The 16,663-nt window shown below is 42.0% G+C and overlaps 1 protein-coding gene across 1 annotated transcript in view; it reads right to left on the bottom strand.

The window, feature by feature from the left end:
• LOC140724574 (serotransferrin-like) overlaps nucleotides 1-16,663 on the bottom strand; it is a 126,847-nt gene that overhangs the window by 33,454 nt on the left and 76,730 nt on the right. The window contains exons 17-20 of the mRNA XM_073039004.1: nucleotides 6,103-6,239; nucleotides 4,394-4,490; nucleotides 3,301-3,345; nucleotides 1,925-2,083 (exon numbers count right to left, since the gene is read on the bottom strand). Of these exons, the coding sequence (XP_072895105.1) occupies nucleotides 1,925-2,083; nucleotides 3,301-3,345; nucleotides 4,394-4,490; nucleotides 6,103-6,239 (438 nt within the window). The remainder of the gene's footprint in view (nucleotides 1-1,924; nucleotides 2,084-3,300; nucleotides 3,346-4,393; nucleotides 4,491-6,102; nucleotides 6,240-16,663) is intronic.

Genomic DNA, 16,663 nt, shown 5'->3' on the forward strand with positions numbered 1-16,663 from the left:
TCCACCTCTACCACCTTTGCTGGCAGTGCATTCCACTCACCTACCACTCTCTGTGTGAAAAACCTACCTCTGACTACCCTTTTACTTACTTCCAAGCACCTTAAAACTATGCTCCTTTGTGTTAGCCATTTCAGCCCTGGGAAAAAGGCTCTGACTATCCACATGATCAATCCTTCTCATCATCGTACACCTCTATCAGGTCACCTCTCATTCTCTGTTGCTCCAAGGAGAAAAGGCCGAGTTCACTCAACCTATTCTCATAAGGCATGTTCCCCAATCCAGGCAACATCCTTGTAAATCACGCTGGACTCACTCGATAGTTTCCACAAAATGGTGGGCTGTTCGACCAAAGGGTGGGCTGTACTGTCACCTGTTGGTCAATAGCCTATTTAACAGACAAAATGGTCAGAGCACCACTAACTATTGACTTAATTTGGTAAATCGCTTTGTTGTTGTCTCATGTAGTGAGGTACAGTGAAAAGATTTCTCTTACAAGGATGTTGCCGGGACTTGAGAAACTGAGTTACAGAGAAAGGTTGAATAGGTTAGGACTTTATTCCCTGCAGCGTAGAAGAATGAGGGAAGATTTGATAGAGGTGTATAAAATTATGCTGGGTATAGACAGAGTGAATGCAAGCAGGCTTTTTCCACTGAGGTTAGGGGAGAAAAAAACCAGAGGACATGGGTTAAGGGTGAAGGGGGAAAAGTTTAAAGGGAGTATTGGAGGGGGGGGGCTTCTTCACACAGAGAGTGGTGGGAGTGTGGAATGAGCTACCAGATGAAGTGGTAAATGCGGGCTCACTTTTAACATTTAAGAAAAACTTGGACAGGTACATGGATGAGAGGTGTATGGAGGGATATGGTCCAGGTGCAGGTCAGTGGGATTAAGCAGAAAAATGGTTCGGCACAGCCAAGAAAGGCCAAAAGGCCTGTTTCTGTGCTGTAATATTCTATGGTTCTATGGTTTTACACGCCATCACACATCAAGGTTATATGAAAGTAAAGCAATAACAAAATGCAGAAAATAGTGTTAAAGTGACAGAGTAAGTGCAGTGCAGGCAGACAGGAGGTGTAAGTAGTGACTGCTTTAAATCAAAATGTATTTCAGTATCCTTCAAGGCAAACTTCTCATCCACAACCATAGAAGCTCACCATTGCCTCTATTTCCTTAGGAGGCTAAGGAAATTTAGCATGTCTTCTTTGACCATCACCAACTTTTTATTGATGCATTGTAGAAAAATTTCACCTGGGTGCATTACAACTTGGTATGGCAAGTGTTCTGCCCGTGACCGCAAGTGACGGCAGGGAGCTGTCGACACAGCTCAGCACACTTTGCAAACCAACCTCCCCTCCACGGACTCTGCCTACGCTGCTTGCTGCCTCAATAAAGAAGTAAATCGAAGACCCACCCACTGAGGACAGTTTCCGTTCTACCTCCACGTGTTGGGCAAGAAGATACCAAAGCATGAAAGCGCATATCACCAGGCAGGTTCAAGGACAGGTTCTACCCTGAATGGTACCCCGGTACGATCCAACTCGTTGGGATCTGGCACCTTATTACCTACTTTCACTGCACTTTCTCTATACAGTACTGTAATGTAACACAAAGTACACTGCAGATGCTGTGGTCAAATCAACACGTACAAACAAGCTGGAGGAACTCAGCAGGTCAGGCAGCATCCGTTGACTGCTCATTTCAACAGATGCCGCCTGACCTGCTGAGTTCCTCCAGCTTGTTTGTATGTGTTGTAATGTAACACTATTCCGTACCCTGTCATTGTTTTACTTTCTACTACCTCAATACACTGTTATAGATGGCATGCAAAACTTTTTTTCAGTGTACCTCAGTGCGTGTGACAATAATTTACTAATTTTTCAACATTATCCTGTTTATCACATGCCGTCAATCAGAAAGATAACTTACAGTTGTAAATGGTGCAGTTTTCAATTTTTCCCTGTGCAATCAGGAGGCCCATTGGGATCATCCAACCAGTTCGGTGCATGGCAGTATGGCATGACTTCTTGCCCCTCAGGCTATCCCAGGTCAAAGTCTTATCCTTCACAACAGCTACTATATACACATCTGCAGCAAAGGACAACCACGTGAAATATTGGAGAAGCTCCCAGATTAACTCACAACACAGAATGAACATTAACTGTTAACGTAACCCTCAGGGGTTAAATTACAATCCACGTACAACACGTGTGTGTTTTTTCCTGGGTGGTCCAGTTTTCCACCACCGTCCAAAGACACACCAGGTAGGTTAATTAGTCATTGTAAATTGTCCTGTGATTGGGTTAGGGTTAAATCAATGTTGTCAGAGCTTGCTGAGTGGCATGGCTCAAAGACCCAGCAGTGTCTACTCTGTACTCTATCTCTAAACAAAATTACGATGATGAGTTATTGAGACCAAGTCTGTGGTTGTTTTAGCGCAGAAAGTTACCAGGCAATTCAGTGGTGCTGCAGGCAATGGTTAAGGTGGTCTGATCAGATAGACAGAGAAAAAATATTTCCTGTAGTGGGTAATGCCAAATAAGGGGGAAGATGTTGAAATCATCAGAACAAGCAGTTAGGAGATAGAGGAGTAAGGAGGAAAACTTATTCAAGGTTGGCATACCTCAAAGAGACTTTGCAGGAGAGTTGCTGACTTTAAAGATTTTTTCCTCCCTTCTCACAGTTTGGAGGGTAGAATCAGGAAATATTAATTGGGGGTAGTAGAAATCTGAACTCTGTCCTAAGAGCTGTCTTAGCCAGGAACAATACGACATCTCAAAACTAAGACCGATAGATTGTTGTCAATATGTGAAATGGAGGGGAGTTGAGGGAGTTATGATGCAAAGCAATTAAGGACTTGAATTGATAACAAAGTGGGAAGAGGGTAGTGCTGAAGTTAGACTCAGGGCAATATACAGTCAGGTAGGAAGAGGAATATCAGTATTTGCATTGTGATGGCTTATTCTGTGCGAAAAAAGATAACACGTTTCATTTTCACTTATTTGGACTTTACTGGCTTCCGTTAATGATCCAGTTGCAGTTTGGAAATGCAGCCCCGTCTCAGCTCCATTCTAGTGGAGACACAGGCCAGTCCCAATCCCAGTGTAGATGCAAACCCACTCCCGGTGAGGAGGAACAGCTTGGTCTCATGCTGCTTGAGGGAAAGGACCTTGGTCTGTTCTCAGCAGGGCAAAGAAGAACACCTCCTCCCCATCCTCCTTCCAGGTACCAAAGGGATCTTCAGTTCTGAAGTCAACATAAAGCCTTTTAAAGTTCTCCTAAGTACTTATGCCAAAAAAACTCACATGGTTCTGTAAGGGCTGTTGGATCATGGCACGGTTCAAGATTTTCTGTGGGTACAAACATAGAAAATGCAGAGGTTTAATATTGTCCAGAATGGACCTATAAATCCAAAAATCTCCATTTTTTGACCAAATAATAAGTGATGGAGTTGAACATATGCAAATTGGCCTAAAACCCTTTTTGTGGGAAGATCCCAGAGAAGGTTATTCAGGGATGAAGTTGTTCAGAGCTGTGTAAAGACAGAATGGACTTCCAACATTGCCCTCAAATCTCTCTGTCACCACAGTTCCTGCTTAATACCTTCTACTGGTAACAGCCCAAGATATGCAGGCCTCCAGGTAATAAGATGGCCACAATAGAAACAAGTTCTGTGACTGTAGTTGTGTTACCTTTCTTCTACATCTCCAAGGAAGCTCTGAAGTTGCTAGCTTTAGAGAATAACTAATTAGCCTGGTGCAACCGATCAGCCTGTTCCCAGCATCAGAAGGCAGCCAATCATCTCTCTGATAGCAGTAGACAACCCATTAGCTCACAGCTAGCTTTAGAATGCAACCAATTAGTCTGCTGCTACCATTAGAGGGCAAACAATCAGTCTAACTTAAGTGGACAGCTTTGGTGAGCATGACCCTATTGCTAGCCTTAGAAGGCATGATTCAAACTATTAGCATTAGTGAGCAACCAATCAGCCTATTGCTACCTATTGCTAATGGAGGATAACCAATCAGCCAGTTATAGCTTTGGACAGCAATTAATGATTCTGTTGGATCATGTGTGCAACAGATGTTAGAAACATCAGAAGATGTTGCAGAGTTAAAGGAGAATAGAACCTGGAACCGGCATAGTGTAACAATGCACGGCTTGAGAAGGATTTATTGCCATGTATCTGTGCAATTGTTTTCTTTTTAAGCAAAAATTAATTGGTGGTTGCTACATCTTAATATAATACAGATTTTCATATATGTACTCAAATTAACAAGTGTTTGGAATCCCTGGGACAATTCAGATTATCTCCACAGGTCCCAAAAGATGAAGAAACAGCTGGAGTTCCAATCAGAATTCACTGTGACTTGTGAAAAAATCAGGACATGCACAGACCTTTGTTGTAATATTCAGTCATAACTGGCACCAGCCCACACTTCCCTGCAGCCATCAGTACCGAACTATGAAGAATAGCAGCATCAGCTTCTTCCATCTGTAAATCAAGACACTCTGGTAACAGATCACCCTCCTGAAAATGACCTGAATCAAAAACTAACCTGAAAATACAATGGTGGTCTTTCCTCAGCTAGAAACACTCTGTGAACCTTCCTCTATGTTCCTCTTTCATTGATCCTCGTTGATGGGGAGTTACCGTAGAATAATTGGTCGTGTATTTCTGCCCCATGAGGAACTATTTGGCCAGGATGAGCAGAGACAATTTCTACCCATAAATAGGGAGCCTTGAGCAGGAGCCCACATTAGCAAATTAAGGTTCTCAAAACAAAGGGTCAGCCACTCAGATCAGAGGTGAGCAGATTTTTTTTCAACTAGATGGTGGTGAATCCAAGAGGACATATTGTTTGCTGAATATATTCAAGACAGAGGTGTCATGAACTGTTCTATCTCGTTATTAATCCCTTGTGCTTTCTGTTTAATCTTGTCAAGTTTATTTTGACTGGCACAGGTTGTCAGTGTACAGTGATTATTTAAAGCGGACTCCTAATTAGCATATTGCGGGGTCCTTGTGTGTTTTGAAAATGATTTATCTCGCAGTGTCGCTTGGCCAAGTCATTGATGTACAGTTGGAATTCCAATAAATAAGCTTTTGTTTCTGTCTCAACAGGGGAGTCTGTCGATTCCCTCCACCTTGGTTCAGTGTCTGTCAATGTGCACTGTGTTGTTTTTAGATCGGGATCAAGGGAAATGGCATTATTCCGGCTATGCCTGGATGTTCAGGAGCCAAATAGTTCATTCCACCTTCTATTTCGAGTAACGTTTGTTTAGAAACCCTTGAGTGTGAAATTTCATTCCAAAGTTTAAAAATGCACCAACCAGCAGTGGGCGGAGAAGATAAACGTAACAAAAGAGATGGGATGGTAAATCCGATTAGGATTTTTTTTTCATGGAAAGTAAATGGTTCAGCCAATATAGCTCAGAACCTCCTGTCAACTTCTACATTATTTTGCAATTACATGTATCCACCAGAGAAAGAATTCCACACCACCCTGTAGCAACTTGTAATTACAATATGACACAACCAATGTGACAGTTTACATTCTATTTAAAACAAAGGATGCAGGAACTAAGATATGGAAGTAAGAACAGAGTGAATAGATTTTTAAAAAGAAACTGATTTCATCTCCATGGACTGCCGAGTTATCATCTGATCATGAAACATTCACTCCAGCAACTGACTGTATGTACAAAATGATTGGAAAACAAAACTAATGCAATGAAGAAGTTAATTCATTTTATTAAAACAACATGTGGGTAGGTAGAGAGTATGGTACATACTCTCCATATTGAAACGTAGTAAATAATTACAATTTTTGTGTGAGGAGAAGCAAGGTCTTTGCTTCTGGCCCTGGCTAAAGCTCTTCTGTGTCGTCATTCAGGCAGTGCATAACTTCAAGGGGTTGCATGCTTCTTTGCAAATGTTCAAAAATTTGCCTCCCACTACAAGCCTTCCCTCCCCTACGTCCATCACTGCCTGTCTGCTTCCCTTTGGTGACCTAGAATGATCTAGGGAAGGTCAAGAATCTGCTTGGCAGGCCCATGCAGTGCCCAATTTATGACTCGTTACTCAAAGTGTAGCTGACATGTACCTTAATCTTCCAGACGCAATCTTCCTTGCTAGTAGCTTGGACGCAATCAACAGATGTCCAGTTGTTGCACTTACTTTGTTCAAGATCAGAGGTTGTACACCAACGCAGCCGCATAATAGGGGAAACACTGGCTGCACCTAGAAGATAGGAGCAGATTAGCCTCTTCTATCACTTTATCCTCACTGTTTATAAGTGAGATCTTCAGTTCATCACCATGCCAGTGACTTGAGAAGTTTATAGTAAAGTTTGTAGAAACCTTTTCACAGGTAGCAACTTGCTTTATCTCTGTTTTCTAGTGCAGGAAAGCTGTCATTCTACTCACTAAACTTGATCTAATGAGAGAACTAGCGATAACATTTCAAATTTGAAAATGTAACATCAACTTTATGCCAACGTGTATACCTACGTCATCAGCCTTTCGGGAGAATGAACATTTCAACTTCCAGGTCCACTTTGCACAGAGAATTCTTGCCTGAGTTCTCTGCAGAGTGACTTAGTCCTTACTTTGTTTTTTCTTAGCATGCTTCCATCTTTGTGATTGCAGCAGAGGGAATCGATTGTCTGCTCCAGGGAAGGTTTGGCCACAAGAAGCAAAACACACCCATTTTGTTTTGCGCCTTTTATGGCATAAGCACCAATGACCAAATGTGAGCGTGTGAACTCTCTGTCCAGGTAAAGCTGGGACTTTATCACTTGGAGGAGACATATTACAATAATGCCTCATAGGCAATACTCCCTTGCCTGTCTGTGCCAAACGGATTTTGTGTCCAAGAGCTTGAGGCCAGAAGCTCTCTAGCTCAGAAGTGAGACTGAATCATCGTCATAGAATTATAAGGTCATTGCAGTACTGAAAGAAGTCATACATTCCTTGATGCTAGCTCTAATCAGCCCCTTTATTCCAATTCTCCCCCTTTGCCTGAGAGTTTCTATCAGCTATCCAAATTAACTTTCAGATCATTCATCATCTCCACTATCAGCACTCTCATGGACAGCAAGATCAGGTCTTTACCACTCACCTCTTCACATCTACCCAAATCTCCTGAATCTGTGTCTGCTGGTTCATGTTTCATCAGTCAACCTTATGATAAATTGGAGAAGCCCCAGGGGTGTTATCCCATAAGTCTTCTCTCTGTCCTGTTGTTTTGCTGTGCCTTTGCAACTTTCTGTCTCTCAGACATACACATAAGCTCCCTTCTGTATCCCACTAACCTGTTGGTACACAATTGTGATGTGGAAGGAAACCTGTGCACCATGTGTTGATAGTGACACTTTCTGAACCTACCATAACCTAGGACCATTCCAATGTATCTTCCCTCCATGTCCGTTGTTTCATGATGACAAGCCCAAATTCTCAAATTCCCCTGATCTTGTACCTAAAATCTTTCATCCCTAAAACCCTTCTGGTAAATTTCATCCATGTCTTTTTAAAGTCATCTATCAAAAAAATACATCAGTACTGGACACAATTCTTAATGCTTAATGAAAGCTTTATAAAGATTTAGTACAACTTTTCTGCTTTTTATGCTGAATATTTCTATTTATGAAGCTCAAGGTCTCTTCGGCTTGGCTAACCATGCTTCAAAGATCTATGCACATGAATTTGCAGGTCCCCCTGTTCCTTTACACCCTTTAGCTTTTTGTTCTCCTCTGTCAAAATGCATTGCTTTGTACTTCTCGTTTCATTCCATCTGCTACATGTCCATCTAATTAATATATGGAATTAACATCCTCACTGTTAGTCACAACCCCAAGTTTAATCCTACTGGTAAATTTTGAAATTTTTTTCAGCATTTCAATATCAAAGTTATGTTCTTTTTAAAAAGTGCGTTTGCCCAGCACTGACTACTTCAGTCTGAAAAACAGTTATCATTTACAACTCTCCATTGTCTGTACATAAACCAATATTTTATCCATTGGAATCAATCCTCCTTTTCCATAAGTCTTAAGTTTCTCAACAAAATTTCTTGTTCATCTTGTTAAATACTTTCTTAAAATGCTATGACAACTTTCATTCCAATCTCTTCATCAAGTCTCTCTGATGCATCATCAAATAGCCTTTTACACATGTTGGCTCAACTTGCAACATCAACACTTTTTCTTCCCACAGCTTTGGCTTGATCTGCTGAATATTTCACGGTTTTTCTGTGTTTCTTATTGTTTTAGGTTCCTAGCATCTTTACATTTTTAAACTTACTTTCCCTATAATTAAAGTCATTGCCCCATGCTTGGACCATAGTTCTGATCACATCTGGAGATGAGTGGTCTCTGAAACCCAAAGTTGGGTATTGATGAGAGGGTAAGTGTTGTTTGAAGGCAGTGATGAAAGCAGGAGATTCCATAATTTTGCTGCTGATTGAGCGTAGACTGACTGAGGGATAATTAATCAGACTGGATTTGTTCTGTTTATTGTGAATGGAACACGCTGGGGCAAGTTTCCACACTGGCAGATGCTAGTGTTGTAACTGTACCAGTCTCTGTACCCAGAGCATCCTGAAAATCTCGTCCTTCAGAATCTCCCAGTGTCCTGTCACAGTTACTTTTGTCAACCTTTGGCTTCATTTTCCCCCAGCGCTCTCCCCTCTGCAGAATTGTGCAGAACAAGTTTCTTTCTGTCAGTGCTGAGACTAAAAAAGGAGTCACTATACACTAAGGGTATTGAGTTACTCATGGACATAAGAGTGCAGGACAGTGACACTGAGGTAACAGATCTGCCATGATCTTATTGAATAGTAGAGGAGGCATGAGGAATCACAGCATCTAACTCTGCTTCTTCTTATGTTCCTAAGTAAACTTGCTTTTGTCCGTCATAAATGAGACCTGTCCCATCAGCATGACCATTAATGAATGTGATGATTCTCTATAGTTCAAAGTCTGACTTTTTTGTAAACAAGCCTCTCATATTTCTTTTTAACCTTTTTTAGATTGCATTCAGTTTGCTTTTGGCAAGAAGCTGGGACAAGGAATAATGAAATGAAAGACAAGTTCATGTGGGCTTAGTTTTAGCTGAGGATCAAATGTGGGCGAGGACACTAGACACTTGTTTCTTAGCTTTGAATAGTGTCATGTGATCCCCAGTGACACAAAGTATATTTTACATCCCATCCAAATGCAGAGAAAGGAGCAGCACAGGGCAGCCCCTCCAAGAGGACCACAACCTTGTCATGGGGTTTGGAGGCTTACATGCCTCAGTGGCTGGGACAGCTATTCTGGCTCAAGTCAGAGCCTTATGCTTTGGTTCCTGGTAGGGTTATCCATGCCGAACAGGTCGAAGGACAGAGGCCAGGCTAAGAGTGGTCCACTGGTCCTCTAGGTTCAGGTGTTCAGCTCAGGGCTGTAAACAAAACAGTTACGGAAACAACAGTGAAGAATCCTTCTATATCTGTGTGTGACAGTATGAAATGAGGACCCTGAAGGCACAATAGAGAAGATGGTCAAGCACAGAGAAGGGTGGAGGACCTTCATTGTTGCCCTAAACGCCATTGGTGTAATGGGTGTGTAAGTAAGTGTGAAGTCATTACTGAGACTACAAAATCCATGAGAATAGTTTGATAGATAAACAATTTAGTTATAATTTTACTTAGGAATTGAATGAAGATGCTGGGTTTGTGCTCATGTACTTGGGGAACAGTAATATAGCTCTACTGAGCTGGAAAGATGGGCTAAATATAACTGTACTGGGGTACAAAGATATAGAAAGTATGTCTATTCTGACATACAACCAATATTTGAATATTTGATGCGGGGTTTGACCTGATAAAATGACAATTCTTCCGTAGATGTTGTTCGACCTTGCTGAGTTCCTCCAGCAGATGGCTTGTTGCTTCAGATTCCAGCATCTGCATTCCACTGTGGCAACCAATATTTACATAGTGGAGTGCGAGGGTACACAGACAGAATGCAGTTCAAACCAAAACTACCTTTAAATACTTCAGTCAATCATTAATAGTTTTCTTTGCAAAGAAAGAGGGAGACAAAAGGCTTGCTCTCCATCTGTACCCAGGCAGTTGTTGATTTACACATTAAACCTACTTATCCATGTGTACTTTTGATATGTGAACAATAGTTGCCTAAATTTCAGGCACTGCAGCAGAACAAGAGCTGTACATATTGAGAAAATCCAAACTACGCACAGAAGTAGATAAAATCTTCTGACTTACAAATAATTCCTGAGAGCAGTACTGTGAAGAACAACCTCATGCTGGCAGGCGTGTTCAAAGGCTGGTAAAGGAGAGGATCAGTCATTTGCTGAGTAGCTCTGAGGCATTACCAGTGCTCCAGCTCCCCTTTTATTGATTTCTAACTGGCAGGGACATGGTAGGTAAACACCCCTTCCTGTTTACTGAGTGTTTCACAAGTTCTTAATCGGAAATAAACCAACAGTTGCAATTCAAGTAAACCCTTAATTTTGCAATTTCGGGAGTTGTTTTAATTTTGCAGATTTACAGTTTCCAAAAAGGTCAACACTTTAATAGCAGTAAATGTAGAACAATTGTGTAATGTTTTTTTCTCAGAAACAACTTCCCAGATATTTGCTTTTCACAATCCTCCCTCAAGTGATGAAACTTTCCTTTGCCTTTCCCCTTTAATCCTCCCCTAGCTCATGCAGGTCCAGACCACCTGATATTCGGGTCACCAGAATTACCAGCACAGAGCTGCTGAAGAGTAGAACTACGATTTTGATTTCCTATGATTGTGCCCTGGAATGGTTGCTCCGACTACATTCCTTGCCTGACTTAACCGACCTCTCAGACAAAAAAGCTGGACTCAAACAGAATTAACCATGTTCACCTTCCTGATGTGGGCTTCTCTGTGCAGTCAAAACGTAAGAAAAGTTTGAACTTAGAACTTTGATTCCCTTCAAATATTGATACTGCAGCTTCCATTTGAGAAATACTTTCCTGGTAGAAGTATTTCACTAAGAAGATTGCAGCCAGAAGAAGGACTATGAAAATTGGTGGGAGGCAGAGCTGTATGTTTTCCAATAGAGAAGTACATTTTCCTTTGTGCTGTTCTATGCCTAATTATGACCATCATTTATTGATGTTCCAAGAGTTCAACTAATTCTTGGCCAGTGTAAAGCTCAGCTTAACAATCTGCTGTCCATACTGCTCCCGCACTGTATCACTTACACATCACATCCGCGCTTGTTAAACTTCAATGGCTCCTTGTTTAATATTCTCATCACTGTGTTGAAATCCTTGCCTTTATCCTTGCTTTTGGAACCTTCTCCCCTGATACAAACTGTCCAAACCATCCCACACCACCATCCTTGGTCTCCTTGCTCCCTTGTGTATCCTGAACCACGTGCATTCCAATCTTAGAAATACAGTGGATTCCGGTTAACTGGAATGACATCAAGACCAGGACACTTTGGCCCAATTAAGTGGCTGCCTCAATTAGCCAAAGTTTCATAGTGATAATTAGAAAGGCAAACTACTGTCTAACTGAGTAACAAATTATATATTTAAGTGAAATATAGAACAAATTAGAACACTAACAGTTCTGCTACAGTACCATAAAATTGTGTGTAGCCTCTGTGCCCCCAATTTACCCCCGTTCATCTAGAGTGAACCGCCGTCGCCCTGCCAGCAGTGCAATACTTCGGTGTAATGCCCCCCCCCCCCCCCAGTACACGCTCACAACACAATAATCAAACAATACACCAAAGGCGAGTAAATAATTACAATTTTAACTATAAAGTTAGTGATGGGTTAGTAGAAACAGATAACCTAAAGGCGCCAAATCAGTAAGTTTATCAGTTTGCGCACATAATATTTTAATACATTGGAGCTCACGCCTCCAGTTCCTTCCACAATGACCTTCCAAGCCTTTGGCCACCATCCAAACTGCCAACTTCCGTATCCGCTGCCCTGGAACCGACATCTGCTCAAAAAAGATTGCAAACTCCCTCTCAGCTCACAGATACAAGACAGCATAACAATTCTCCATTGGTTAGTTCCTCCCTTACCTGCAGTCATAACCCAAACATTCCAGACACAGAAACCCATTACAGCATTAAGTAACATTACAGAGAAGCCATTTTGTTAGCCTGAACAGTTAACACCACAGTTAGAGAGAGAGAGTGTGTGTGTGAGACAGCCCTACATGTATAATAGTTTCTAATAGTTATTGATGGAGGAATTAATCCAGTGTACACTGCTGTGTTCTTTTCATTGACCTAGTGTCTTCTAGGATGAAAGTTTGGGTTTCTCCTCAAGCCTTCTTCAGCCAGATAGGGGGAAGTTGAATAAAATCTTAAATTGAGGATAAAAAGCCTGAGGATTATGACAAGGAAAGTTAGGGTGCGGAATTGGCAGGTGTAATCAGCACTGCCAGAGTAGGGGATAGGTAATACAGTTGTCAGAATGGGAATCCTGAAGGAGGAAAGACAGGAAGGTGAAAAATTGAAGGTGGGTATTAAAAGCAAGGATGACTGTTTGGAATAAGTGCTGTTACGAGTCCAGGAGCTAACAGTTGGCCAAGTACCCTGCAGGGTTAGATACATTACCACAGTTGGTATCTGATCATAGAGATGATCACCAGCATATTGGTTTTGCGACCAGAGGTAAAAATACACAAGGCCTGGTTTACACTAACATACCAGGTGCCTGTGAAGCAGTCCCTCAACCCCACATTGGGCTCGCAGATCACTTAGCTGTAACGTTAATTCCAAGTTAGTGACTGGATAAAGGTGCTGAAAACCTGGCCTGAGGGTGCAATCTCAACACTGCAGGACTGCTTTGCTAACAGGAACAGGAGAATGTTCAGGGAAGCAGGGAGGTCCGTGCCAGGCAGAGGAATCGTGATGCTGCCTTTAGATCAGGGATCCAGCAGCTCTCACGGGAACAAGAACTGTGCTTTCCCACTCCATCAGAAAGATAAAGTGGGAGCATTTGCAGAGAATTTACAGCCAGTTCTGTAATTCTAGAGACACGTGGTTGATGTGGCAGGGAATTCAGAGGATTACAGACTACAAGTCAATCGTGTGCACCAGTGACCAGGATGCTTCACTCCCTGAGAGGATGAATGTCTTCTATGCTCAGTTTGATGCATATAACAAAGTGCAGGCGAGAAAGGCACCCTCTTCCCCCAGGGGAGCAGACACTACATCCGGCTGAAGCTGAGATGAGGAAGACCCTGGCCGGGGTCAACCCACATAAATGCGAGACCCGATAACGTACCAGGCTGGCTTCTGAAAGACTGCGCAGCCCAGCTGACTGAGGTGCTGACGGATATATTCAATATCCCTCTGGAACAATCGATTGTCCCCTGGGTTTTCAAGGCAGGAACCATCACTCCAGTGCCAAAGAAGGTGACAGTAACCTGCCTAAATGACTATTGCCTGGTGGTATTAACATTTACCATTATAAAATGCTTTGAGTGGCTGGTCGTGGTGCACATTGAAGTCTTTCTCCTGACTGCCTCCCTCTTTCCAGTTTGCTTATTGCTCAGATAGATCCACTGACGATGTAGTAGCCTTTGGCCTCCACTCTGTCCTGTCCCACCTGGAAAACAGGGTCTCAGATGCCAGACTACCATTTATAGACTTCAGTTCCACATTCAACACCATCATACTCCAGAAGCTGGTGGGGAGACTGTCATTGCTGGGTCTCAAAACCTCCCTCAGCAATTGGATATTGGACTTCTTAATAGTAAGGCCACAGTCAGTCCATGTTGGCAGCAAGATCTCTCATCCCCTTATGCTGAGCACTGACACTCCCCAAGGCTGTATACACAGCCCACTGCTGTTCATACTGCTGATGCATGACTGTGTCACAGAATCCAGCTTAAACCATGTCATCAAGTTTGTGGATGACACAACAGTGGTTGGCCATATCAAGAATGATGACGAAATGGAGTACAGAGAGGACATAGAACAGCTGGTGGATTGGTGTGAGAACAGCAACCTAAGCCTGAATGTGGAGAAGACAAAGGAAATCATTGTGGACTTCAGGAAGGTGCAGACAAACCATCCCCTTCTACAAATACACAGCTCCTCCATAGAGTTCAGTGCACCAAGTTCCTGGGAGCTTACATCACGGATGACCTCACCTGGTCCCTTAATATCACCTCCATGAACAAGAAAGCACAGCAGCGCTCCCATTTCCTAAGAGGATTGAAGCAGGTAAGGATAACCCCCCCAGCCCCATCTTAACTGCATTTTACAAGAGCACCTTTGAGAACTTTCTAACAACTTGTATCTCTATCTGGTATGGCAACAGCTGAGCATCAGACCAGAAGTCTCTACAAAGGACTGTGAGAAGAGCTGAGAGGATCATGGGGGTCTCCCTACCATCCATTGGGGATATTTATCAGGAGCACTGCATACACAGGCTCCTTGTTTTATTTAAGGATCCCACCCATCTATCCATCATCCTCTTTGACTTTCTACCATCAGGCAGGAGACTCTGATGCATAAAAACAAGAACTGTCAGCACGAGAAACAGTTTCTTCCCCCAGGTCATTACGCTTCTGGACTCCCTGTCACATCATATTCAAAGTGCCACTGATTAATCAGTTCCGTACCTTACAATACTTAATATTAATGCACTTTAGTTTGTTATTTTTGCATGATTCATCTGTAGATCTTATCCTTCCCTTCATAAGTTATCACGTATTATGCGTACTACTGTGCTTTACACCCTGGTTCAAAGAAACGTTGTCTCATTTCTATATACATTATATGGTTATATACATGTATATAGTTAAATGACAATAAACTTGATTTAAGATACAGGAGATTTGCCCCAATCAACTACGTGACCCCAACTTGTCCCTCTATTTATCCTAAGAGACACAGATATGGTTATTTGCAGGGGTCAATGTGTTAGTCTTGGAGTAGACAGAATATGGGTTCACAGGTTTAATTAAGATTGTGATTGTATGAAAATAAAGTTTGTGGTGACAGATTGAAATTTGTAGCAGGGGCTGTAAAGACTTCATTCAATATTACTTTAATGACTGAACTTTTTGCCAACAAACATTCCCTTTTCACAATACACAATGAACTCATTTATAATCTTGACAAAGTTGCGTGTGTTATCCAATGGGCTTTAGATTCAGTCCGCTGCTGACTGAGTAATGTTGCTGTGCAACACCATGCGACCCAGATGTGCTCATGTTTACTGATGTTGAAATTGTGGTCTGGCGATGAGGTGCCTGTTGGTTTTGGCTTTAACATGCATCACCTGCTCTTTCTTCTGACACAGTAAGAATGCCATAGAATAATACAGGACCTTTGGACCATGATGTAGTCCAACCTTTTATCCTACTCTATGGTCAAACTAACCCTTTCCTCCTACATAGCTCTCCATTTTTCTATCACACATGTTCCTATAGAAGACTTCTTTTAATGTCCCTAATTTATCTGCCTCTACCATTACCCCTGACAGGGCATTCCATGAATCCCCCACTCTCTGTGTAAATATCCTATCCCTGACATCCCCCCATACTTTCCTCCAATCACCTGAAAATTATGCCCACTGGTATTAGCCATTTCTGCCCAGGAAAAAGCCTCTAGCTGTCCACTTGATCTATGTCCCTTATCATCTTCTACACATCTATCAAGATGTCTCTCAACCTCCTTTATACCTCTGGTTTTGGACTCACTCACCATAGGAAACATCCTTTCCACATCCACTCTACCTAGACCCTTCTATATTCAGTGGGGTTCAATGAGATTCCCCCTCATTCTTCTAAATCCCAGAGAATAGAGGCCCAGAGCCATCAAACACTTCTCATACATTAAACTTTTCATTCCCAGAATCATTCTTATGAATCTCCTCTGAACTCTCTCCAATGCCAGCACAACAGGCCCAAAACTGCTCACAATACTCCAAGTACGATCTGACCAATGCCTTATAAATCCCCAGCATCACATCCTTGCTCCTATATTCTAGTCCTCTTGAAATGAATACTAACATTGGATGTGTTTTCCTTACCACTGACTTAATCTGCAAGTTAACCTTCAGGGAATCCTGAATGAGGATTCCCAAATCCTTTGCACCTCTGATTTTTTTTTTTTTTTTCCCCATTTAGAAAATATTCCTTTATTCCTTCTACAAAAGTGCATGACCGTACACCATCTATTCCATTATCAAAATCATTTACATATAATGTAAAAGGAAATGGACCTGATACTGACTCCTGAGAAACACTACTAGTAACTGGCAGCCAATCAGAATAGACCCCTTTTATTTTTACTCTTTGCCTCCTGCCAATCAGCCAATCTTCTATCCATGGTAGTATCTTTCCTAAAATACCATTGCTTCTTATCTAGTTAAGCAGCTTGTTAAAAGCTTTCTGAAACTCCAAGTAAACAACATTCACTGACTCACTTTTGTCTATCGTGCCTGTTATTTCCTCAAAGAATTCCAACAGATTGACATGCGAGATTTCCCCTTCAGGAAACCATGCTGACTTTGGCCTATTTTAAATGCACCTCTAAGTACCCTGAAACCTTATCCTTAATAATGAACTCCAGGATCTTCCCAGCCACTGAAGTCAAACTAATTAGCCCATTATTTGCTTTAGTCTGCCTCCCTCCCTTCTTAAAGAGTGG

Source organism: Hemitrygon akajei, chromosome 3 (assembly GCF_048418815.1).
Source record: "Hemitrygon akajei chromosome 3, sHemAka1.3, whole genome shotgun sequence".
Classification (NCBI taxonomy): Eukaryota; Metazoa; Chordata; class Chondrichthyes; order Myliobatiformes; family Dasyatidae; genus Hemitrygon; species Hemitrygon akajei.